This window comes from Drosophila persimilis, unplaced genomic scaffold, assembly GCF_003286085.1.
Source record: "Drosophila persimilis strain 14011-0111.01,24,50 unplaced genomic scaffold, DperRS2 tig00000191-arrow-pilon, whole genome shotgun sequence".
Lineage (NCBI taxonomy): Eukaryota > Metazoa > Arthropoda > Insecta > Diptera > Drosophilidae > Drosophila > Drosophila persimilis.
In genome coordinates, this window is record NW_020825298.1 from 4,244,640 (window position 1) to 4,271,967 (window position 27,328).

A 27,328-nucleotide genomic window follows, 5' to 3' on the forward strand; every position below is an offset into this window, starting at 1 on the left:
TACCGTTGGCTGTTGCCGTTTGCCGTTTACTGTTTTCCGTTCTTAGCGTCGCCATATTTGACTCTGGTGCGGGGCACAGGACTCGTCATACATCCTGCCGCCTCCTACATTATTCTCTGTTGCTGTTGTTGCTTTTTGTTTTCGCCTTAATTTACTTTGAATTCATAAATCAAATATTTGCATTACGAAATTGACGTCTTGAACGCGCGGTCGCAAAAGTATTCTCGTTCTGGCTGCAGCTCTAGCACCAACGCTCCTTCAAGGACTCCTACGTGAATGAGCGAGCGTCTCTGTGTGTGGCAGTAGAGTGAGGCGAGCCGAGCGTCTCAGTGTGTGCCCCACACAGAGTGTGGCACTGCCAGTGCGTTTCGTGTGGGAGATAATCCCTAAAACAAACAAGAATCTGACCTGCAGCCGATTAGTGGGTGCTACGGTGGGCAGCAGCGGCATCTCGAACTTTGCCCCAAAAGGAGGCTCTTTGAAGTGCTGAAGAAATTTCGAATTCCATTTCAATATTAACTCAAGCTCAAGACATCAAAAAAGGAATATTAATTGCTTCTGGTAAACATTCGAAGAGCATCAGATCTACTTCTGGCAAATAAAACGTACATCTATCCTTCCGGTGATTGGCGACTTTCGTCCTTGTTTTGAGGTAAGTCTAAATATATTTACACACCTTTCATCTTTGTCTGTTAATTGTTGTTTGTGCAACGTCCAATGGTTTGGCATTTAGATATTCAATAATGAAATTGATTTGTATTTGGTAAATGTTTGTATGAAAATTATGAATGACTTTTCATCCAAATGGAATTTACGAGAGTTCTAATCGGTGTTGGTTATTATCGGGAATGGTGTTTAACTAACTGGAAAGTTATTGGCACTGGTCTGAAAAAATAAAAATGCAATTAAAATCACAATATCTAAACTGTAAATATTATATTTCATCTATTGTATGAAGAATATTATCAGCCTAGAAAACCGATTTTGTTCAAAATTATCATATTCATTACTTTGCAAAATCGATTAAATATTTGGTAAGAATAAATTTCTATTTGGTAAGAATAAAGTCTATTACTCCATAAACAGAAGATCGGAATAGAAGGAGCAAAATATATATATTTTTCAGATAGTTATTCTCTAATAATTTTAAACATTTTAATCTCCCATAACTAACAGAGCTAATCCGATTTGAATTGGTGCAATATATAGTCCTACAGCTAGTTTTCCAACCTAGCTCAATAAAAAATTTCATTTAGATGGTTTTCAGGCCAGTAAGGAAAATATCTCTCCCCTCAGACGCCTCTGACAAAAAAAAAAGCCACTAGCCCCCTGGGGAACTTGCCCAGAAACCAACAGAACTGAATTATTTAAGCCAGCGACTGTTAAATGCCAACTAGCGGCTAAGCCAGGCACTCGACTGCTTGCTTGCCACTTGCCCCAGTGGCGGACATGGACACCAGGCCGAAAAAAGGGAGCCCCTCGAGCGGGGGTGGGGGGCACGACTGGGCTCGGGCTTTGTTGCCCCCCAAGGCAACTTCACTAAGGATCAGACGTGTGTGACTCTGTGTGTGTGAAATGAAATGGAAAGTGTCCTTAGAAGCCGCCAACGGAGCGCGACAATCTGTCAAATGTTCAGTTGTTGTCGCCTGTCGGCGGGTGTCGTCTGTCGTCTGTCGCCTGTCGCTGGCTGGTCGTCTATCAATTGTTAATGTCACAGACGCCCAGCAGGATGGAAACAAAGATTCTCCTGAGGATGGGAACCACCTCGGGAAGCTTCACTTCACTTAACATGAGGTTTTTGGCCTGTTTAACTTTCGTTTTGCCTGTTGGCTTTCTTTATTTTTAATTGGGATTTCTGGCGCTGCGGTTGGTTAGAGACCCAACGCCTTGACAGGACTCGTTCTAGCTCTCGCCCTCGCCCTCGCTTTGTGGTCTCCACGCCTGAGTGAGCACCGTCCACAGTCTGGTCCTTGCTGGGGGTAAATCTTACTTCAGTCTTACAGCTACAGCCACGTGGTTGCTCCTGCTCACTCCCTCCAAATGCGCTTTTGAATCAAACACAATATGCAGAAGTCCTTTAAGGGTTTGAGGAGCCCTCTGGTTGGGGTTTTACAAAGCGTTTACCAATTTCTTGCTTCTATTTTGTGGTTTTTTTTCCTTTTTGGTTTTTTGATTTCCTGACACGGGTAAGCCGGCAATCATTGTGACATTTTAATTGTTTATTTGCACAGAGCTCTTGCGGCCTGCCCTCGCTTATCCTGCAGGATTTTATATCCTGCTGTACTCGGAAGCGTAGCAGGAGCTATAGTCCTGAGTCCTGCAGCCCACTAAAGTGCTTGAGTTGCGTTGCCAACTTGCATATATTTTCATAAAAGATTTAGCGGGTGAGAGCAGTTTTTGTGTGTGTGTGCCCTCTGAGGAATTGAGTTCTCTGGTCCGTTGTGGTGGTCCTGCGGTGGAGAGTCCTTTGCTTTTGTCATGCTCTCCACTCTCCTGGTTAATGTACATTGGTTAATGTAAATATTTGCCTTTTGTTGTCACTTGAAGAGCTCTTCACTGCTGTTTATTATTAGTTCCCTTTTTTATTTGTGCTTTATTTTATTTGGTTTAATTCGGGGCTTTCCAGAGGACACGCATGTCGTTGGATGCTAAACCAAAAATGTGTGGAAATTATTTATAAGATGAACGAAAATGCAGACATTATTCATGATTTTTTCAAACTTTAAATATAATATTTAAATACAATTTGGTTAGTGCAAAAATGTAACTAAATTCTGGATTATTTTGTGATGGCTGTTATTTATTACAGAACAAAGTTGTACAAATCTATACATTTTCCAGACATATATAGCTTTATCCTTTTTACCGCTAACTATAATATTTAATAGCATCAAAGGATATACATAAATATGTGATTTTTAAGTACAGAAATTTGATTTAATATCCTCTATATATGGCAAAAGAACAATCCATTTTCCAGTTAATATTTGACCGAAAACAGTATACTTCCCTTATTCTTTTCTAAGCACAAATAATGAGCAAATTAGGAAGCATCTGCTGCCTAATAAAATGAACAAATTTAAATTACATATATTCAACCATAAAAAGGCATTTCATATTCCCATCTTTCAATCCCCTTCTAAAAAAATATGGTTGCCTTGGCACCCCGTACCTTTCTTAATTAAGTCAGCTTATCTGATGTATCTCTTACATATCTCTGACTTTATATCATATCAATATTTAATAATAAAAAGAACCCCCCCTCCCTAAGCCTCGACCGAATCGCTCAACGCGTTGGGCAGCACTTGAACAGTCCGTGCGTCAGTCAGCTGGAAAAAAAGAATGGTTAAAAAATCAACATAATCAACTTGTAAGTGCAACAGTGGCACACACAGAGAGAGCTCTGAACCACCACCGAAAATCGAGGAATAAACTTCCATAGCTCTGGGCACCCTCATAATGTGTCTGGTTTGAACTCAATCAAACAGTTCAGGCCTAATAAACCAGATACCGGAATGGATGGTTGGATGCTTGGATGGCTGCATATGGAAGTTTATTAGATACAAATTCTATGGATTGTGGGATATTGCTGGCTGCTGTTAAATGACTGCCCACTCCCCTGACTTTCAAAAAAAAACATAGACGACAACCATTTTGCTGTTCTGATAGTTGCTCTATTTTTTGGCCGCTTCTGGGTGCCCCCGATAAGGGGGTAGGAAATGGCAGAGGCTGGCATCGCCATGTGTAGCCATTTTTTTGTAACAACTGGTGATCCAGGATCAGGACCACGTCGATAAGTAACCCCTATAGGGCATACAGGACTGCTGATTCAAGTGCGCAAAAAAGGAACTCTCTACAGAGAAGGAAACCTGGGGTTCGTTCGTTTGAAAAACCCGCAATTAAGTCTGCGTTTATGTAGTTTATGTAGGACTCACTCACTCTCTCTCGCTCACCCTCTCTGTTTCGATTCCTGTAACTTTTTGTTTATTATGCCTAATTGCAGTTACTCCATCATCATCGTAGTTCTATCCTTGTGCGCTTTTGTCTGCGCTCCTTTTGCAGCTGCTTTCATTCTGTCCGGGCCTGTTCTTTGTTCTTTTTTTTGTGTTCTCTCTTTTTTGGATGTACCACATGGCGCATGCTTTATATCGCACTGAAGTCAAAGTTTGTCGAGGCGTTCCCCCGAGCCACTTGCATGCTTAGATATTTGCATTATTTGCCACTTTTTTTTCTTCTCTCTGTACAGCTCTAAAAATAACTTTGAGCCTCGTTAGGGGTTTTTCTCTCGCTTTGGATTCCACTTTTTCCTGTGGCGAAAATTGTTAGTTTCGAGCCGAGAAAAAAGTGTGGAACTTGCTCGACTGTGCACAGTGGGTCACATTTTTACTCACAATCGATAGTGCAAAAGAAAAGGGTTACATAAATGGGGTAGTATGGGATGCGACTCCTTAGGGGGTTAGGTTCTTGCGTAGTAGATCTCAGTGTGCAGAATGGGAATATGTACTTGTTTTTTTGAGCTGCGTTGAACTTGTTTCTCAATTGGTTAATGCTCGCATGGAATATGTGTTCTCAGTCTGTAGTTCGTAGTGCGAATGGCACTGTGGAGAGGTTTACAAATGAGATCTGAATAGGGTTGAATCATAGATTGATCAGAGATAGAGGAGAGTTCTAAAAATGATTGAATAAAAGGTGCACATGGGTTGAACTAGAGATGAACAAGAGATAGATATTACAGGGATGCTGGAAAGATGCGTTCTATTGATCAGAGATAGAAAAGAGTTCTCTCGAAAATGGACAAAATGTGGACTAGAGAGCAATGGAAAGTATCTACTAATGAAAGGATCTTCAGGCTCTTGCAAGTCAGATACTATGTACCAGGATCAGTTATTTACATACTCGTATGTTAAACAGCAAGAGACTTCTATAATATTCATAAAGTGGGAATAAAATAGAATGAATAAAATCTGATAAAATTAGAAGGAACCAAGAACCAACAAAGATACAACTGTAGATTCATTATTTCCATCAAGATATCTGTTTGAGTGTGTCTTTTATATCTCCAAAAGATCCTTCCTTGATCAACAGAAAGATCTCGGACTCAATTTATTAGTTCAAGATTGTTCCAATCCAATTTTCCACTTTCTTTAGTGCTGACCTGGAAAAGAGCTTTCAGCACAAAATGCTCCACTTCTGCACAATCTGAGTTCCATGGCAGCAGGCCTTAGGCGAAACCCTTCATGAAAATCATTTAAAAAGAGATTAGCAACATGCAAAAGTCAGCCAGTCAGACAGGCCGCAGCAAAGGTCGATGAAAAGTAAATTATAGTGCACAATGCCAGCCAGAGATAGACGGGGGCTGGAGCCCAGACTGTCGGCAAATTACCTCCCAGTAAATGGGGAATTTATACATAAAATGCGCGCCAAGAAGAACATCGTTTTCGGTTAGGGGTCTGTGTCGGGGTCTCGTCTGACTCGAATGATTGCACATTTGAAGGCGTACCAGTGGAACCAAAATGGCGGAATTGCATTTGATTTAGATGTGTATTTGCATGTGTATCTATGGGTGTGTGTGTATCTTTGTTTGTGGATGATTTGCGTGTGCGGCGCTGATCATTTGACAAGCGACAACAAATTGCCGCGTTTCTATAATAGGAAAGGTTACCTACGGGTACATGTACGTGTACGTGTATCTCATGGATAAATCAACCCTCTATAAAAATACATATATACATACATATATTCGTAGAAGAGAGAGGGGCAGAGGTAGAGGCCCTGCATCATTCTGTCAATATTTGCATTGGCCGTGTAAACAGTTTTAATAGGCTGTTTATCAGCTAGTTTGCCACTGCGCTGCGAAATGTATCTACCAGATACACGCGTACTCGTACTTGACAGCTGTTGCAATTTACGCTTGAACTGCGCGATTCAAAAATGTACGCTTTATTTGCGTTTGGGCTTGCGGCAGTCGAGATTTCTCCATCCACTTCACTCCACTCCACTCCACACCACTCTCACTCTCCTCTCTAGCGTTTTTCTCTAGTTTGCTTAATGTATCTTGTAGATACTTATGATGGTGTTTGCCCTGTGCAAATAGTTTTGAAGAGGGCGCCAATTTGTTTGCCGTTTGTCAGTTTATTTTTAATTGAAAATTACACTTTTTCCAAAAACACAAATTCCCCCGTTGAGGTTTTTGATAAACACAACACACAAAATGAATGAGAGAGAGAATAAGAGATGTTTGCTCTGCTTAATGAGGTTGAAAGTGGGTGGTGAGATCAGGGAATTCCCTGCCCCTATACAAATTTAATATCAAACCAAAACATTTGTAACATTTGTAAAGCATTTGATAAAATACAAACATCTCTCAGTGATGATGTTCTTTAAGTTCCAAGAAACTCAAGGTTGGTTTTCAACTTTTATAATTTATTTATTTTTTCATAAAATCAAAAAACAGGAGATCTATAATACAATGCAGTGGATGGAATGCCTGAGAATACCTTAGAATCCAACAACAAAATTCATGTCGTGTGCAAGGCGAAGCACATAGAAAAGGGTTGGCTTGGATCAAATAGCGCAACCACTTCTGATCCGAAGCAGAGACTACATAGACTGCATTATTGATTAAAAATATATATATGACTATCATCGGAACACGTTTTTTCAACATTCTCTACTCTAAGCCCGCACTTATATATATCCATCTGATCTTCCACTTCATCTGTCTTTCACTCCAAACTCTTATAGTCGTGATCAAGAAGATCCTTAAGTGCATTCAATTCATTTGGCCCAAATTATAGTTCTTAGCACGTAGGAGTATATAGAAAAGCAAAGCAAAATAAAATTAGAATATAAAATGTGATTTTGGTTGCAACCCTTGCGGGGATCGAACCCGCGACCTTTGGATTAGAAGTCCAACGCGCTATCCGCTGCGCCAAAGGGTCTAACAGACAACGGGCGGCATTTTACGCACGAAAAACATCAACGGAATCCGAAAAACCAAAATGCTAGGATCCGAAATAAACATATCAAACAGAAGTCTAGGAAACAATAGAGAAATTATTTAGTAAATATACACGAACTTATGAGAGCAGCAAACATCTATCGAGGCTCTATATGAAACACCTATTCAAATACAAAATGTTGTGCGGGTTTTGTTTGCTTTGGTTCTATTCCACAGATGTCTGTGGTGCGTGTTAATTATTTATAGAACAATGCGAATATTCAGGTATACATACAAAAGTATCTGCATAAATTGCCGCTGGCTGGAACTTGTTGTCGTCTGCTTAATGTCTTTTTGGTTAATCAATAGATCCCCCGATTGAGATTATGCTAAGGAACTCTTAAGGAACTCTCCCCCTAAAACGTGCAACTCTGTTGGAACGGGCATTCAAGTGCTCAATTGGTGCCTTTCATTTGGTTTCTTTTCTCAGTTTAGTTCGGTTCGGTTCAGCTCGGGTACGGTCTTTGGTACGCTTTCTTATCAACCCGCTGAGATCTTCATGCGCTTTTAGCTAATATAGGGGTGAGAGGTTTGAGTAGGGGTTGTGTCCTGGAGGGTTCATTCTCTATCGTGACTCTCGGCAATTACTCAAAGCATTCGCTTGGCTGTTGCTACTTTCAGTTTGTTAACAATTTAATCAAATTGAACCAGACACTGGACCTGCCACCCGCTCAAGCCCTTCTCCTACCCCTATCCATGAAATTCCTTAAATAGAGTAATCGTCGAAATGTGAAAATTTACCCATTTGAAGTCCACAGTTTTATATCTCTTGCTTATCTTTCCGCGCTTTCGTTTTCGACTTCATTGAAAGTGTCCCCTTTTTTTTACTCTGGGGGAGTTTTCTCACTTGTTTTTCATTGTCCTGCTACGTGATTTATCTACACCTTCCGACGGTTTTATTTCTGGCGGTATACGTGTACGTGTCCGGTGTACTGTGTGCCCTGAGGGCAGATTATGCAAAACATTTTCTGCTTGCACTCGAGGCGGATATTAAATTTTATTGCTCATGTTGCCATGGACTCTGGCTCTGTGGGGGAGTCCTTGGAGTCGGGAGGAGTGGCTGATTCCATTGTTGCGCTCATTGAGCACTGAAGTGGCCGTTTGGTCAATTAGCCTGGACTTCTCGTAATAGGAATGTGTGCAGTTTTTTATGGGGGGCAAACGCGAAAGGACACCCAGCAGGAGATGGTTCCATTTGGCGGGAAGAATGACACAGTTCTAGGATTGAAAGTTGGTTTAAAGACTCTCTAAAATTGTATATTTGAGTTCGTTTTTGAAAAGGGTCAAGTACTTATAGAATGAAAGTTTACACAGAAACAGAAAATGGAATTCTAACAGGGTTCAACTTTTCTAGACACATAGAAGAAGACCTAACGATTCCAAATGAAACGTTAGTAAATTGCCCAAAGATCTAATAGATTTTCACCCCCCCCCATCCTGAACTTTCCTCAACATTTCTCTTCATAACAACTTTATTACAAAATCACAGAGGATCATTGAAAACCCTGCAGAGTTCCAGCTGTTTACAAAATATTCTTAAAGGTGGTACAGTTCCTCTTTGAAGAAAAATCTAATGTTTTTCCGTTGTCCTTAAACACTCTCAAAGATCGCACCTTGTCCTTGATTACTGTACCTTCAATTGCCTTACTATTATGCCCCTTATAAGAAGTTCATTAAACAGATAGACGCAGCTGCTGCCTCTCAATCTTAGCTCAATCACAAAAACCCTCAAAAGCAGATCGGATGACGTTCGGGCGAGGAATATGTATGCTGCTGCATGCAGCAGGCGCTACACGCCCCATAGATGACGCCTCCTAGAACCACACGGCACGCGCTATCCCGCCAAGGACAAGGACAAGGACATACGGGTTTCTTTCGTGAAGTTATTTGCACATGTTCGGATGACAAGAGCGGGGCATGTTAATTGCTACATATGCGACACACACCAAGGTATCCGCCTACTCGGAGGGGGAAGAAGTGTGCTGCTAGGAGCTGTGACTGTGCCTGGGCCCCCGACCAACCCTCAGATAGAGACGGCGCTGATCCTTCCGGTGCCTCGAAGACAGGAAGCAATGTGCGCCGCTCTGCGAACAATTGTATTTATGCTGCGGCTGTGCCACTGAGATTCTTTTTCTCTCTGGTGGCAGCTGTCGACAGCGGTCTTGTCTCGCTCCTTGAAGTGGGCAGAAAAGGATAATCGAGCGACTTGTTTGCCCTTACTCAACTATCAACATCATTATCATCAACGTCGTTTCATACCGTTCCGTTCCGATCATCATCTTCCATGATTATCCTGGCGAAAACCGGTTGCCTCTTTTTTTTTGGGGCGTTCACCATCCATCGTCCTGGCCTGACATTTGATTTCGCTTTCGGCGGAAATGCTTTTTCTTTCTACGGTTGTTGACACGCGATCCGATCCTGCTGTGGATCGGTGGAATGTCCTCTCGCCTTTAGAGCGTCTTCGGGGAGCGTCGGCGTGCGGCTTCTACTCTCATCCTGTTCGCGTCCTGGCGCGTGTGCCGCGCTTCCGGTTAATTATATTCGAACTGTGCAAAGAAGTCCTGCGAATGAAAGCGAAATTTTATGCTTTCAATTCTTGAATTAAATGCATATGTTCTCTCTCTCTGATTTCTGTTTTTTTCCCCTGTGCTCCCTATTCTGGCATGTCCTTTTGTGTAGGCTGTCAGTCGCCGTCGCCGTCGCAGTCGCAGCCCAGCTCCTGGCATTGTCCTTTGAGTGCTTTGCTAACTAAACAACTGCTCATTAATTGCTGGTTCTGTGCGCTTTTCTTTCATGCTCTCCAACGAAACGAAACTCCAAGACTACTACGAGTAGTCGCAGGACGATGATGACGAAGATGACGATGACGAGATTTTTGGCATTATAATTTGGCTCGTGCCAGCAGCTTGCTGTAATGCGAGTAGGCGACAGGATGTCGTTGTGTGCTCTCCCCTGTGGGCTCTAGGGAAGATTCCTATTCCATCCTTCAAGGTGACGCTTCTCGAGTGACTCTAGCGGGTTCTCCTCCTAAGATTGCGTTGATTTTTCATAAAAAGAAAACAGAAGGCAACAGAAGGGGAATTTAATGTTAAAAACCATAATTATATGCTTCTTGAATAATAATTGTGCAAGGTTGTCAAGATTTTGTCAACATTTATTCATATTACACAACACATCTGATGGTAGAAGTAATTTTTTGCCTTTGGACAGCTGTCGGGTGTTAAGAAAAGCATTTCAAATAAGAGGATATCATTAAATATTCAAAAGGAATGCTTCTGATTTTATAAATCCAGGGAGAATTATTTAAGAAACGAGTACTTAAAGGCAGTTCGCTAATATGCTCTCGATCGTTTCCCAAGAGGCTTTTACCAAAGACAATATTTCTAAACAGTAAGATGAATAATGCCCATACGTTTCAATAGCTATATACAGCCAACCCGTGACATCTTGCTAGCTTTGCTTGTACATATGAAAGGTGAGTTCTATATTAGGTATATATTGTGATCTATTGAGTTAGCATTTAGGCAAAGAATATATTTTTGCAAAGGAGTCTTCTATGCATGCTCGTATAAATCAGTCCTACAGTTCTCTTAAAAAATTATAATCCCTTAATTCATTCAACATATTGCCCAAATCCATTGAAAAACATATTCCCATAAATTTAACTGTCATAACCATTCAAGTCCCATGCCATTTTCCGTTTAAGCTAATTACCTTGTTACACCTTAAACCCCTTTTGGAAGCCGCTTGCCACTTCTACCCCTGCCTCTCCCTCTCTCTGGCACGACAAGCCCTAACAAAATATTTAACTATCATGTCAAAACAGGAACACGGTACGATATTCTCCCACGCTGTAGCAACAGGATTCATAATAGCAAATAAAACACTTCCCGAATGATTAGCATAAGGATATGAAATGTTGTTCGTCGCGTCGCTTCCTGTCATAAAAAAAGCAACAACATAACGCAGAGGGCGACACTTCCCCGGAACAAGCGCCGTACAAGGGTTGAGCGCCTGGGCGACAGGACCTGCCAGAACCAAAAAATATAAAAAACACGGAGCTCAAACTAGACCGCGCGGCTGGGTCCAAGTCAAACGGTTGTCCGAGTCCCGAGAAAATGTTAAATTTTCAACGCGTGTCAACGTTTTTGGCTGGAAGTTGTGCCACTCCCTCTGCGCCTCCCACTCTGCCACACAGTGCCACAATGCCAGTGCGGTTAAGCGGGTTATGCAACATTTTGACATCTCTTTGGTGCTGGACACGCGACCCAGGGACCCGCAAGCGGGCCAATACAATTATAATTGCAACAAATTGAACGCCGCCACGCGGACACGCGTCTCTATTAGCTCATCTTCCGGTAGAACGGTGGGTGGAATGGGTATGCGAGGGGGTGGTGGAGTGGCTGAGTTGGGCTTACTTTGTTTTTCCTTCGGCTCGATTTTCCCATTCGTTGTGTGCTTTTTTTTGTGTGTGTGTTTTCTGTCCTCATTGGTTGTTTGCTGGACTTCCTCTTTGGCTGATTTATTGGCTTTTACTTATTTCCGGTCATGTCCGGTTGCTTCTGGGTCTCCGCCTGGGTGGTGTCGTGTCCGGCGACACTTTAAGGGCAATTTCCCATAAGTACTTATTATTGGCTTTCTTTTGAGTCATTTCTGTGATGTGTTGGCGGTGACACATGCTGATGAAAAAATAGATTGGCAAAAGGAATTCATGTGGATTTGCGGGATATTAATATTCATCTATGGAAATGATTTTCTTGCATGAAAACTGGATATTATGGGAGATATTATTTGAAAATTCAGCAAACATTTTGTGTGCAGTTTTCCAATTTCAAAACATATTTTCATATCCTAATTCCAACAATACCTCTTCATTTAAACTTCCATTCTCAAAGAGTTCATCTTTTAACACTTTGACCCCAGGCTGCATTCCTTAACCGAACATCCATCCACTGATTCCCACAATTATTGTGGTCTCTGTGCATATCCTTTCCTTAGGACAGGGATAACGAATAGTGTTTTGGTGTACCCTTTCTTGATTTAACCAAAATATTTAAGGCAAATATTTTATAAGCTATGCATACATTTAAGCACAATTAAACGACTAAGCAGCCCAAATTACAGGCCTAATCCGAGCAGAGGTTCTCTAGGCCTGGCCCAGAGCCCTTCGCGATGGGCACAATAGGGGCACCCACACACTTACCGAGGGGTACGTACATATAATGGTAGAAAGATCTATGGGGCTTAGGTAGCCGAACGGAATTGTCGGCCCTTTTCAAAGCTAGGGAAACCTTTCCCATTCCGTGTCCCTCTCCAGAGAACAATTGTGCACAAGTGCAGAGAGATGGAGAGGGAGAGAGATTTGGGAAACGTATTGACAGTATTTTGACATGTTTCGACTATATTTTGATGGGTTATTAGACAGCGGCAAACATAAATCCTTTGCTACCGTTCGGCGGCATCCCTATTGTTGTGTTCTCTCTCTTTCAGGGGCCTGTGTCCATAGTCCGGACATCGAATGGACCCAAATTAGCACAAATTACTGCCAAAATCCCTTGAGCGTTTCCCCTCTGCACAAATCAATAGGTTTTTTGCAGAACATTTTCAGCTGGCAAAGTGTTTTTTTCTTGTTCAATATTGATCAATGATCTGATAAAACGTAATTTCCTAATTGTGGTTAATTTCTGCGGCTGACCTACGATCCACTGACCAGAGGTCCTTCAGCTGCAGCTGCGGGTTTGCGCTTGAGGGCATCCTTTGGGTTGGGGTTGGAAATTATGTAAAATATTTGTGGGCATATGCAAAATTGATTAGGAAAGACCACAATGGGCAAGGGCAGATTGGTATAGGCGATAAGAGATTGCAAAGGATTTTGGAATAGTTTTGGATCAAAAATTACAGCTGTAAATGCAAGCATTACGTGGCAGGCTTAAACGAGCTGTGGTAGAGTAGTAATTATCAATATAAGATATACATAGATAACTATCAGTTGGACACTGTTTTACTGCACAGTAATCAAGATATTAGTCTTCAAAGGAATACGAAATTATTTCCATCCAATTCTAAACTCTATTAGATATTCTAAGTCTTTTTTTGCAATAAATACAATATCTTGTATTTGAAGTACCAACTAGTAAGAGAAGGAAATATTTATTTTGAAGGGTTTCAATAGAGATACATATATGTTCAAATATGATATGTGATCCATAATCCAACCAACATTCCCATTTCTCTTGGTTAACCCTATTCTCCCTCTAATCCCTCAAAAATCGCTTTCCAACCCCATACCTCGAGATAATTATCTTCTTAAATACAATATTTTTTCCCATTAATAGGCCTCACATACCATACCATCCAATCCACTTAACATGATGCTCCCAAACCAAAGCCTGAGCCTGAGCTAAGCCCCCCAGAATCCAAATCTTTACCTCCAGATAAATAACTTGCCTTCACACTCAATTTCGCTAATAAATATGTTTTGCCAATGTGGGCGAAAAATAATTCCCCAACCGCGTCACAACCCACCCCCATTCCCCCCCCTCTCTGATATTTAATTTCCCTTAGCTAAGCCACAATTTCCGGTGACACCTACCAGGAATATGTATAAAGAGTAACGCCCCCAACAGACATAAAATCAGGAATTTTTCGAAGCTGTCAAAATGCGGAAAGAAATTATGACAGACGGGAGGAGAGTAGAAGAGAGGGGGGAGCTGTAGGTTGGGGGTAGGGAAATGCCAGCATACGCATCGAAAGCCAATTAGGGAAAAAAAGTAAATCACGCGTCACATGCGAAAATCTTTCATTCATTGTGGCTGGAAGGGAGAGAGGACATATCCCAACCACTTCAAACGACCTCGAAACAGACAAAGAAATCTACCAACGAACCAACCACACACACGCACACACAGATATACCACACATGTACAGTAGTCATCCCACCCCCAACCCTTGGAGGAAGCCCAGAAGGAAGCCGAACAAGTGCCAAAAGCTGATTTCCACTGTAATTACAATTCACACTCCTCTCCCCCTCAGCGACAGGGTGGACAGGGGAGGCAAGGACTTATAGCCGGCAAAGGGGAGAAATAAAAACCATCCTGTAAATGTGTTCTTTTTGTTTGGCAGCACTTAAGCGATGGCCTCCCCACCCCTGCACCATCCATAGCAGAAAACCAAGCCAAACATTTAGCTTATTATTTCGACTAAAAGATACCCCTTATTTGGTTTTATTTATTAGGTTCTAGGCAGATCCCATACAAACTTATAATACGTCGAAAGGATGAATATATATGATTGATCAAGAGAATTTCGCTCACCACAATACCATACTATAAAGTAATACCATACTATAATATTTATGCGATTGCAATGAATTTTGGTGAATTGGTAGATTACTTTAATATTTGTAAATTATAGACACCACAGCCTTTTCTGAATTTGGAAATTCGAAAAAGACAACAAAATTAGATCAGCGATTACATGTTGCTTATAAACACTTTGAATGCTCCTCATCTTATTGTTTCCATAATACATTCCATTTGTTCTTCATTCCGATCGCGATCACTTTTGACAATTAAAAGGAGAGTACCCGCAAAGTAAGATTCTAGTATCTTTAGAATTGTGGATACCACAAGTTTTTGTAGATTTTTACTTAATTGTGCACAACAAATCCTCCAATATCTAATTCTTTGAAATATTCTATATCCATTATGGGATCTAATGTAACAAACATTTATAGAAAATCAATATACCCTTCAACATCTCGGAATACCTGGTATAAACAGATTCTGAGAATGATGAGGAGGCTGAGCGTGGTGGGGGAAGGAGTCTGAGGATGATGATGAGTTGTCGTGTAACCCACAAAACAGACACACCCACTCGGCGTAGAATGGTGTGGAGATGGTGGGTGGGTGTGTCTGGTGTTTCTCGGTGCCGGTGGTGGTGGTGCAGGGAAAAAACTCTTTCTGCATTACGACTCATGGCTGGGTGGTTTTTCGGCCTTCTGTGTGGGCGTCAAACGCGTGTCAGGCCTACCACTAAATAAACAAAGAGCCATCCTTGAGGGGGAGGCAATAGAAATGTCACAAACAAACCGATTAAACAAGTACTTTTCAAACAAACACCCACAGAAAAAACGAGGACTGAATCAAAGACCGAATCAGAGCCCGAACCCGAACCCAAACCCTAACCCAGACGCACAACGAAATCAAACAATAACCAAAAAGTTTCCAAGGGTGACCCAAAGCCAACCCAGCAACCCTTTGCAAAGTTCATCTAAAACATTTCCCATTTTCCTGGGACTTCCGATGATGATATACCGGAGATGACATCGGTTTGTGGGTCACGCGCCGGAAATAATTTCGGCTCTCATCTTTTGGGCATTAGCAATCTGCTCAATATGTTAATGCCTGCTTAAGCCTATTACTGCCCATTAAAAAATTATTTCTCCTTCACCAGAAAGGGATTCGATTTTTTAAGATTTGTGCGAATTTCATGTTTAAAGTTTAGTTTAAACGAAGTGTGCCGGAAAATGTCAAATGCATGTTCGAAATGTAAATATCTATTATCTGTTGATGCGATTAGTCGGTCAACGGGGTTTGGTCCATAATTGGCATGGTCATCTCATATGCGGGCTCTAGATGGTGGGAAATAATAATAATTGGGTTGAAGGTGTGATATAAATAAATTGTAAAAGGGTGCTGGGATGGGTTGTCAGTGGCAGAAGGAGTTAAACCTTTGGAAAAGCTGTTTATGAGAGTTTAAAAAGGGAGTCTTGGGGGAATGGGAATGGCTGTGGAGGGGTTATGTTTTCCTGGATGAAACTTAAGGGAAGATTTTAGCAGGTTTTACACGGATTTAACCTCATGGATAAATATAACAGTAGACTAGAATACAATCAGGAAATTATATAGATAGGGATAGATGGAGGCGAGTTTTTATCTATAGATATTCCTGATGTAAAGCATTGATAACTTTCTTTCCATTGAGCTAGTATTTCTATGAGATGTAGCTGTGATCCACAAATACATTTGACTGAATATCTCTTTGCAGCTTATCAAACTTAAGATTGATTCGTAGTTCCTACAATTTCCTCAAAGGAATCTCTATAAAACAATCAAACTATTCGCTCATCCAAACATGCATTCACCCAAGAAATAGAAGAACTCTTATTCTCAGGACATGGACACATTCCCTCCTTTGTGTGTTCCCATTGCTTTGGTCTAATTTGTGGGTGTTATGGGGAATTAACCTCTTAATGAACTAATTTACTCAAGATTAAGATGGCAAACAAAGGAGGCGACCGCAGCTAATTGTAAAAAGAGAGAGAGAGAGAGAGAGATGGAGTGAAATGGAAACAGGAATTGGAACGAGCGGGACATGGTAGGGACATGGACATGTCCTCAGGGCCTAGGTAAAAGATCTGAGATATGAACCGAGCAAATTGCCAGGCGGTTAATCTATTTAAACGCGCCAAATACGCGCGACACAAAAGCAGGCAAAAAGATAGATCATGGTCGAGTGCACAGATTTAGGGATATAGCGGATCAAAGGAGGAACAGGCCACACGAAATCCGTCTATGGCCAGCACCCAGACAATGGCCTAAACTCGTCTAATTGCGCGCCTATGAATTGGTCAGGAGCAAAAGCAGTAGCAAAATCTGTAGCAGAACCAGGAGCAGAAGAGAATGGAGAAAGAGAAACCTGCCAAGCCGATTGTTGAGATCTGCTTCGTTCCCTTTCGCTTTCCCACTCCTGCGAACATCCCTTAATCTGTGTGTTGGTAATCGGTAATCGGCGTAGCAGGAGCAGGAGCAGGGGCAGAAGGAAGGACAATACAGCGGCCGAAATCTTTTTGAACTTTTACTTGAGCGCAAAAGAAGGTTAGCAAAATATTATTATAAACCTTCGGAACCCATAGCCCACATAAACATGGTTCTACTCGTGTCTGCCTGGACAGACCGCATAGGAGAGTCCTGTATCCTGTGCGTGTGTGTTTACTCTTGAATGAACCGAAAACATTTCAATTTGACAATCGTAATGGAGGCAAGGAGGAAGCGGCTCAGCGCTAATATAGGCAGGATTTGCAGGATTACATCAATTGTAAAATTGGTCAAACACCGCAATTGTTTCATTTCTCAAATAGGATATTCCGTTGCCCCAGGGGACACTCACCCACACACATAATCATAGATACAGATACAGATACAAGCCAAAGGCAGCTGTTGAGTTTCCCTTTGGTCCGGCAGGAGAGGCTCTCATCACTGGCCATTGTCCAGCGGCTGGGACTCGTCCTAGTTACACATATGCATAGACGACATAGACCCGCTTAAGTAACCAAATGTATCTCATGGATACACGCACTCACTCACTCAATCTGGAACTCGGGGAAGGAGACAGGAACGGGAACGGCAACGGGGACGGACCTCTTGTATAATGCCTTGTAATCGCCCATGGCTTACCGCACAGATTATGCAAGCCACGAGAACACTGCGAACACGCTCATTGATTGGGTTCATTGGAAAAACTCTCTGTTATGCATGGTCTCTTATGCATTTCCCTTCCATCAAAGCCCCCAGCTTTCCACTCTCGAAGGTGTAAATCTTCAATTTTAAGGTTAATTCGATGTGGCACGAAATGTGAGTTGTGCAAATGTTTTATTGGTTTAGTAGAGCAGTCAGAGGGCGTACCGGCGTACTGGAGTAGTAGGTGCGATAACTAAAAGGTTGCCAAGTACGCGTATAGGAAATGGTGTGCAGATTGGAAAACGAAAGATTTGTGATCTGAGTTGCTAGACTTGAAACGGAGCCTTTTTATGTGTAATAGTTTATCATTCGAAATTTTATAAGGGAACCATTAACTATCTACTGAAAATATATAACTTTGAGCAGGTGAAATGTCTAGTTTCCTAACTCTACTATCCCATGAAAGTATTTTACAATATTAAAATCTAAAAAAATCTAAAAAAATCTAAAAAAATTCAATAGTATCTTTAATCTGGGCTGGAATATTACAAAGAGAAACCTAGCCTTTCTATCTATAGATTCTTTATCTACATATCCAAAATATATTTATAATCAGAATCGCTTTACCCTCCCTTCGTTATTTCCACCCCCATACCATTATAAATCCTTTAAATCCATAGCGCACCAATACTCACACAAATATCCCTACTTTTGGACGCTTTGAAATACTCTCTCTGTTCATAATTTATGTTTGTCCAAAATGAGCTTCAGGCACTCAAAATTAAAAAAAAGCCTAAAAATAAATGCGAAATCCACAACCATTTTGCAAACTCATTAAAAATTAAAAAAAAGCACAGGACAGGGCAAGGAAGCAAAAAAAGGACATGAAGCCTGGTGAAACAAACAAAAAGAGCTTGCACTCGTACTCACTCTTGCCTTCTCCCTCCTTCGCACTGTGTGTCCCACTCTGGCATTCTGTGTTACCTTTGCACTCTGCACTATTTGCATCTCTGTCCGTCTCCCTCTTTTGCACTTTTGCAGGCTCTTTTTTTGTAGTTGTTGTTGCTCTGATATTTTATTTTTGCACTTTTTGCGAGACTTTCAAGCTTTTTGTTTTTGTAGTTTGCTGCTTGCTGGTGCTGCTGCGCTGCTCTGCATTTACAGTTAGTCCACTCTGCCAGACCATTGCACTCCTCTCCCCGTTTTCCACAGCCTCTCTGGCTCTTTCATCGTCCACTGTATTCTTCTCCTCCTATCGGGTCGCCGCCTTCCCTGTCACCTCTTTTTGCTGCCTCTCTTCCTGAGTGTGTGTGCTTGTTTGCGTATGCGAGAGCAGCGTGTTTGGTCATGCTTGCATGGCCTTTGAATCGCAATGAATGAGAGAGAGGGAAAGTATGAGAGCAGATGGAGCAGGAGAGGAATTACCAGTTCGTTGCCAGCAGAGGTGGTCAGCAGAGGGAGAGAACCCGAAGCTGAGAGCGTAGAGCATGAGTGGGAGGGAGTAGCAGATGGACCAGGTGGATGGGCAGCCCCAAGGTGTATTTATATGTGGTGAGGCGCTCCCTTTATTAAATGTAGCCTATTTTGTATGTTGCTTATTTCCTTCTTGGATCGCTTACTGAAAAAAAACATATGTATGAACATCCCAAAAGCAAACTTTGGAGAAACCTCACCTGGCTTTTTCAACTCTGGGATCACAAAAGGGAGTAACTGAGGAAGTATGGTATGGATCTGAATAGCTGGAGTTAGAGGGAGTACTAAGCAGATGAAATGACAGAGTGAGCAAGAAGTGGAGTAGCAGAGGGAGCAGAATGTGGATCCAAACAGTGGACGTACCGCCCCTGGGAAATAGGAGAGAGAGTTGTCGTTGTCGTTTTGGTTGGTGACTGCAAGGAGAGAGTGAGTGGTTAGAGGCCAGCAGTAGGGGCAGCTTCAGATGGAGACTGAATGGGGCCTTCAGAGGGAGCAGTATATGGCACAAAAGAGTGGACAGCCCCCAAGCGAACCGGAAATGCCATCGAGTGAGGTCAAGGTGGATCCCAGGCCGTTGTCGTTTTGGCTGCTGAATATACAGCTTTTCCAGTGGCTTTTTTTTGCTCATTTTATTTATTTAACTAAATGCAGATTGCACATTTCTACATCTGACAGTCATTTTGCAACAAAATGTGTATCTAATAGTCATCATGATGTTCTGGACGACGCTGATGATACATATACTATAGGGCATAGTTCGTTTCGGACTGTTTTATGATGAGTGACAAGTGAGTTTGTTGAAACAGCACTCGGACACGAGTTGCAAGCAAACAAGTCCACATGGAGGTTACACACACGAGTACCAGATAGACCCCGAATCTAGCAGGGAGGCCAATGCCAATGTGAGCGGGGATATGACCTTTTTTTGGTGGTCAGGGGCGTACATAAATATGTATGCTCTGCCGTTTACTATGGAGAACTTAAAGAATAAGATTATTCAAGTATGTACATATGTATATGTGAATTTTCATTTGATTTTACTGCAAAATGTAAAAAATTCGTACCATATATATAAGTTTAGAGAATTTGCTCTTAAATTTCCATTCTTCTGCTTCCCTTCTCTTTAGCCTTGTTGCATTTTCGACTATATACCACTTATCCCACACTATCCTAAGTAGCATCCTGGCTTTCCTTTACCAAAAAACTACCATTTCAATAAGGATATCTAATCAACAATGGACTGATATTTGCATATCGATTTCCCGCACACACAAGAGTCGAGTCGCCACAATGAGCCCCAGTCGAGGATGTTTTCGTTTACATAAAAATGCAATGAAAATGGCGGCTACTGTGTATTTCCTTGCTCATCCTGCTCGTCCCGCGCCGCTGTCCCTTTTGCCCGTAGACCCCTAAAGAGTTGTGCTTTTGTGTGTCCCGTTAGCTGCAACTGCACAACTCCAGGATGCGCATTGCCAGGCCTCTCGGTTAGGGCTCTCGGAGAGCCCAGCCAGGCTCCCAGAGCAAACAAACTTGAAGAAAGTCGCGTGGGAGAGGAGATATCATCAAAATGAATATGAGATTATATTTGCCTAGTGCGCGGGGGATTCTTGAGCAGGGGAAAAGGCATACAACTTAAAGGAAACGAGAGATACATATATAAAATGAGATAGAGGGAGAGGGTACGAGTATCCTTGCCCGCTGGCAGGCGAGAGGTGAGCAAACAAAGACGCTGATAAAACGAAATGCCAAAACGACAATTGAAAGGCACAACAAAAGACAAGAGCGGCCCTAAAAGGGGGCTACATGGAGGGGGTTTCGACTGTTGGACTAGTGGGAAAAAGTCAACTCGAGAGGGAGTACCGGTTAGGGGTCTCCCTGGGCTGCCATTTTTTGGTGTCTGCGACTCATCCAAAATCAAGTGTGAAAGGAATACGGCCAAAGGTTGCATAGCCCTAGACTTCTCTTTCACTCTCTCCTATCTGTGGCTGATTCTATCCCTCTTATTCCCCCTCACTCTCTTCCTATTCTCTTTCTCGTGCTGATTCACCCCCTCTTTGAATCTTCCTTTTGCTCTTCCCTCACTGCTCTATCTCGTATAAATATTTTAGGGGCGGTCTCTGCCTCTGCCTCTTTCCCTCTACCACTCTCTCTCTCTCTCCCTCTATCTTGCTCTCTCTTTTGCTCTACCTTTCTCTATAATATTCCAATTCGACATTTTGTCGTTTCATTCATAATGCAGTCGACGTCCTCCGTCGCTGTCGACGACAGCGTCAGGACCCCATCCAATCTGAACATCATAATGATGTTCTTCTTTCGCCGGACTCAAGCAGGCCATCCCGCTCTTTCCTTTGGCGAGGCTACCTCTCACTCTCTCTCTCCCCGTACATCTGCCTTTCTATCTCGCTCAGAGAATTTCGGGGGTTGTTTTGCCATCCAACGCGCAACCCTCTGCCGAAGCAGGCTGCTCGTCCTTTTGCTCACTCCCAGCTGAGGTCCTGTCGGGCCTTTCGGGTGTGTTTGCGTGTGTTCTTTTCATATTTCTTAAGGCCCGCACTACCGTGTGTTTGCCATCATTCCGCTTCGGTCGCTGATCCTGTGCTGAACACAGCGCTTCCCACTGTCGCGTTCCGTATACGTATTCCTCCCGAACAAATAACTTTTTACGAGATAAAACAAGTGAAAAAGAACAAACTTTAAGCAAGTTGCCAATTGTCGTGTGTTTTAATAATTGTGTGGGAGCTATTAACCATCGAGTTATTTGAAGAGTGGCTGCAGAGTGTCTGTCGTCCACCCAACACGCATTGGATACCCACATAGGCAGCGCCTAAATATGGTTTACTTTGTACGTATCTATAAAGAGTATATCTACAATATATTATGCTTACTTCGGTGTTCTTCTCCGACGGGAAAATTATCATTGTATATATGTATATGCAGACCTGACAGTGGGTCAGCGGGAATTAAGCAGTGTCAGTACTTTTAAAGTTTTTAAAAATAATAATTATAAATTAAAATTAGCCAAAAGTTCAATATTCCAAAAAAAATGCATTAACGAAGTGAAAATTCATCAGTGGTTCCACTTGTCATTTCAAATCTTTCTATAGTCATCTCATATTTTTCAAACAAATGAAAAGCCTTCTTCAACTTTAAAATTATTATAGATTTATTAGGTATTACTTGAAGTTTTTCAAAGTTGTTGTTTTTAATAAGAAACTATAGCGGAAAAGAATTTTAACTTAGTAGACATTGGGAGTTAGCTTTAAAATATTGTTAGGAAACATTTAAATCACTATTATGAGAGTATAACATGTCTACTTTGGAAGAAATATATGATCTTAAACAGATCTACAAATAATGGAATTTCTTGTAACATGTTTTAAATCCTGTCTGCCATCGATCGATCTGCCTTCAATTAAGTCAACATCCAAACTCCCCAACTTGAGACAAAAGTCGCCCTCATTTTCTCTCCAAACATTAACAATGTTTTCTACACACACATTTAATAAGTCTGATTGCATAGTCGCACTCTTCAAGAGTTGCCCCAAACACAGAGAACTCTCAAGAGGCCACTAGAACACCCGAGCATAATTCGGGGCACTCAACCAAAACAGAACTATGTACATATATGAACATGTACAATATATGGGTCCCAGCCCGGGGGAAAAGTGCCAAAGTTCCAATTGAAATGTTGTCCGTATCCGTCTCCGCCTCTGGGTTCGGGGTCAGCGTGTGAAATATGACCAGCCCCCTTTTTTAATCTTATTAATCTTAAACAACACTTAGAGAGAGAAACTACTCGGGGGACACGGAAAGTCAGAGTCAGAGTTAGCCTTGGCTATGTGTATGCTCTGTGCCCTCTAGAGCTACTTACTGAGGCGTCAAATCAAGTTAATTAAAAACGAAACTCAGAGGATGGAGGGTTAAGTTAAGGAAAGCGGTAATCGCACCGGATGTCGCACATTAGGAACACTCGAGAGCACATGTGGAAGATGGAGATGGCGACCGGGAGACCGGCAGACCGGCAGACCGGGAGAGACTGAAAGACCTTACACTTGCAGCCAAGTGTAAACGATTTAATGATGTGCAAATAAAGCCAAGACCCGCGCCAAAAAAAACAACAACAACCTTCGATTGGGAATAAGAGTATTCCCGGACTGTGTTATGATTGATGGCAATATGCTAAAAAGAAAAGCGAAAGAGTTGAGCCCTTGGGCTTTGTTTGGGTTAAGTGATGTGTGAGCCAGGGACCAGGTCCAGGACCGCGCACGGGTTAAAATAAATATATGCAAAAATTGGAAAATATCGGGGAATATACATATTAAACGCAAATGCGGTTTTGTTTTAATTGCAACCCGCTGACTGGCCATGAATGAGATGGCCGATCCCAGGCCAGGATAGGAAATGTCCTGCCGCTGGGAGCACGCCCTCTCTGCCTCGTAGGCTCTCCCTGGAGTTTGTTTTGCATCGCATTTGTGGCGCATTAGTTGCACTTGACTGATCCTGCCCCCGGGATACATCATAATACATATTACGTTGCATAACAATGGAGGCGTACGCGTAGGCCTTCGTATTAATTGATAACCCGTTGCTTAGTTTGCATACACACCAGATCGTAGAGAGCTCTCGACTCATTTCTATTCTTTCTTTTGTTTTGTTCTATTGCAGAGTCCGCGTGGCATGCAACCGTGTAGTCCAGCGGGCGTTATTGCAATGATGCCGCCATCGAAGAGTCCCGTCATGGAGAGCGCCGCCTCGGATCAGTCCGCCGTCGGCATGAACCAACAGAATACCACCAATAATGGCAGCAGCGATGCCAAGCGATCGTGTCCCCTGAAGTTCTCCATTGCCAAGATCATGGAGCCGGACCACAAGCCCCATCAGTCTGTGGCAGTGCCACCAGTGCAGCATCCATCCGCCATCCTGGTCGATGAGGAGGAAGAGGATGCCGACGTTGATGCCGATTCGGAGCGATCCTGCAGCCCCATTGAGGTGATCAGCCTGGAGCAGACACCCCACTCGGCGGCTGCCGTCAACTATGACTCCGCCTTCAAGAAGTACGTCCCCGGATCGGCGGGGGCTATCTCCTCCTCCGTGTCGCCCTCCGCCTCCGCCGTGCAGCAGTTTGTGAGTTCCCGCCACCAGGAGCTGCTCTCCCAGTATCCCCTGCTCTACTATGCCCCCAATCAGCTGATGTGTGCCGCTGCAGCCGCGCAGTACGCGGCCCTCACGGCCCAGCAGCAGACGCTGGCCAGTGCCGCCCACCTGAGCAGCTTCACTGCCTCCCTGAACGCCAGTCTCCACCATTCGCAGTCGCTGCGCCGCAACCTGGGGCATCCTCTGGCCGCGGCGGCGGCTGCGGCAGCAGCTGTCCAATCCCAACAGGTGCCCACGATACAGCAGACCCTCGAGAAGTCCCCGGTGGGGCAGAGAACCCCTCATGCCAGCGGCTTGTGTGCTCCCTCTTTGAAGCGAAAGCGATCGCAGCCAGAACAGGGCGAGACCACGCCACCACCAGCATCAGTGGCGTCAGCAGCAGGAGCAGGATCAACCACTCCCACTGCAGGACCCTCCTCCAGTACAGGTCCACGCTCCAGATCCCCTTCCCCACATGGCTCCATCGATGACAGCAGTCCGGGATCGGCGAACGGTGGCAAACCCAAGACCTTCTCCTGTTTGGAGTGCGGTAAGGTATTCAACGCCCACTACAATCTCACACGCCACATGCCCGTCCACACGGGGGCACGCCCCTTCGTGTGCAAAGTGTGCGGCAAGGGATTCCGACAGGCGTCAACATTGTGCCGCCACAAGATCATCCACACCTCGGAGAAGCCGCACAAGTGCCAGACCTGCGGCAAGGCCTTCAATCGCTCCTCCACCTTGAACACCCACGCGAGGATCCACGCGGGCTACAAGCCGTTCGTGTGCGAGTACTGCGGCAAGGGGTTCCACCAGAAGGGCAACTACAAGAACCACAAGCTCACCCACAGCGGTGAGAAGGCGTACAAGTGCAGCATCTGCAACAAGGCCTTCCACCAGATCTACAACCTCACCTTCCACATGCACACGCACAACGACAAGAAGCCCTACACGTGTCGCGTCTGCGCCAAGGGCTTCTGCCGCAACTTTGATCTGAAGAAGCATATGCGGAAGCTGCACGAGATCGGAGGGGATCTGCTGGACGATGATCTGCCGCCGGCCTACGAACGGAGGAGGGAGTACACCCGCCGCGAGCCCTTGTCCAGTTACAGTCAGGCCAGTCAGCTGACGCCGGACTCCTCCGAGGGCAGCATGTCGCCGCCCATCAATGTGACGACTCCTCCGCTGTCCAGTGCAGAGACAAGCAATCCCGCATGGCCTCGCTCGCAGTACCAGTCGCCAGCAGGCTTCCATCCGTTAGCAGTGCCGCCCTCGAGTATCCATGGGGACTATCCCGGAGGATCGGCCTTCCTGCAGCTCGCACATCCCGCATCCCAGCAGCAGCACCAACCGCCGCATCCACAACAGCAGCAGCAGCAAAGGCTGTCTGCAGCCGCACTGGAGAATGTCCCATTCATAGCGAAAGTATTCTGACAGAGATACTATGCGGACAGTCTTAACTCGGCGTCAGCTACGGCTTCGATATCCACGACTGGCTCCACGGCCACGGTAACAACTACGGCAACATCCACCGCCACGTCGGCGGCCAGGAGCGATTTGCTCATCGATTGACTGCAGTTTGTGGCAGCGGCAGCCGCTGCAACCACAACCACCACAGCAACCGTTGTAAGCGATTCTCACGAAGTAGGGGAACCCCTGAGGAGTTCGACATCCCCAGAGCTAACCTGCACGGCCCTGAGCAGCGCTGTACGAGCCCTGAATGGACTCTTCTAGGATGAAGGAGATCCAGATACAGATCTACCCACCAGGACCCCCCAAAAAAGAACAACAGCCAACAAATGGTTTCAACTTGTGCAATACTCCCCACTCACTGATTATAATGAACCACCCGCTCAACACGCCCTCTATGATAACTCTTTCATATGTGTCCAAAGGTGTGTGTGTGTGTGATTCTAACTGTATATAAAGAATAGCAATATAAGAATTGTTCCCCCTTAATAGATGTTGCATTCCCTTAGATATACTCACTTTACACCTAAGCATCTCTCTCTTTATGTGTAGATATATAGATACAAGTACGATCGTACGATCTAGATAGTTCTGAATGTCTCCCTACCCCACCACGCACTGAGTTCTGTGTAGATCGGCTACACAGATCCTCTGAAGTGCGCTTTGATATAGGAAATGTTTTCGGAATTGTCTACGAGCATCATCTGTTTTAGGGATCTATCAACCAATTTACATCATTGCAAATGTATCTTAGAGTTGTACTAGATTTAGCCCTCGATGTCTGTGTTTAATCCATGGCGAAAATTAAAGAACATTTTAACAAACGAATCGATGGATGCTTTGAAATTGTTTAGAACTTAAGTGATATTATTGATAATGTTTAAGCAATAAATCAATTCTTCAATTATTAAATGGAATATTGTTTTACTTTGGGAATGGAGGGTATCAAAGGTATGAGAAGGGTAGCTTCTGTGATAGATCATTCAAAATATTCATTAATTTATGGGTGTATGGTATAGCATCCCCAAAGAATGGAATTAAGCTGGAAATCTCAAAAATAAAGGACTTCGTTTTCATTATTGATTGGGTGTGGTATTATGGTATGGATAAAATTTATGAACTGGAATTTAATTAATTCTTGATTCAGTGTGATATGGCAGGAGTCTGGATACAAAATTTTATGGCTCTAGCTCGTACAGTCGCTGAGAACTACGCGTCAAACAAGACGGGCAGACAGATATGGCTGAATTGGCTCGGCTATTGATTCTACTACATACATCTACTCTCCCCAAAAATCTACCCCTATACCTTATCCGAGTAAAGGGTATAAGATAGATAATTATTTCTGAGAACTTGTTTGAATTTTGTAAACAGGCTTCCCTTTAAATAATCTGTAACGACAAATCCTACTCCGGAACCATCTCTCTCTTCCCTGGCTCCATTTTAATTCCCTTCCCACACATATGCAAATAACTGAGCAACTGAATGAGGGATCCCCTTGAGATTGTTTGCGATCCTGGGAGTAAATAATGCAAATGGATGCGCTGCCAGCGCCTAATGAAAACAATTATTGCTGCATTACGCGAGAGAGTAGAGTCGCGTTTAATGGGCTCTAAACTGTCGTCCCGGCCGCCGCATGACATTTGCAACTTAATTAGTGGCGAGCTGCCTGGTTGTGCCTGCCCCCACTCGACACTCAACGGAGCCCAGTTCCACTCGGGGAACTCCGCAGGTGGCAAGGACTAAGGACACCAGAGGCAGGACCTGGCACACGCCAAAGTCATTTGCA

At 43.5% G+C, this 27,328-nt stretch overlaps 1 protein-coding gene and 1 non-coding gene across 3 annotated transcripts; one reads left to right on the forward strand and one right to left on the reverse strand.

The window, feature by feature from the left end:
• Nucleotides 1-134: 134 nt before the first annotated feature.
• LOC6589360 (fez family zinc finger protein erm) lies at nt 135-26,390 on the forward strand. 2 transcript variants are annotated; one of them, XM_026988617.1, is made up of 2 exons: nt 135-652; nt 23,599-26,390. In XM_026988617.1, exon 2 carries the CDS (start codon nt 23,611-23,613, stop codon nt 25,501-25,503), a length of 1,893 nt encoding a protein of 630 aa, XP_026844418.1. In that variant the 5' UTR covers nt 135-652; nt 23,599-23,610; the 3' UTR covers nt 25,504-26,390. The 2 variants fall into 2 exon arrangements, with proteins under 2 accessions (XP_026844418.1, XP_026844417.1); XM_026988616.1 differs by lacking the exon at nt 135-652 and adding an exon at nt 21,529-21,775.
• Trnar-ucu lies at nt 6,869-6,941 on the reverse strand. Its single transcript has one exon. It is a non-coding gene; the product is annotated as a tRNA-Arg (tRNA).
• Nucleotides 26,391-27,328: the final 938 nt, after the last annotated feature.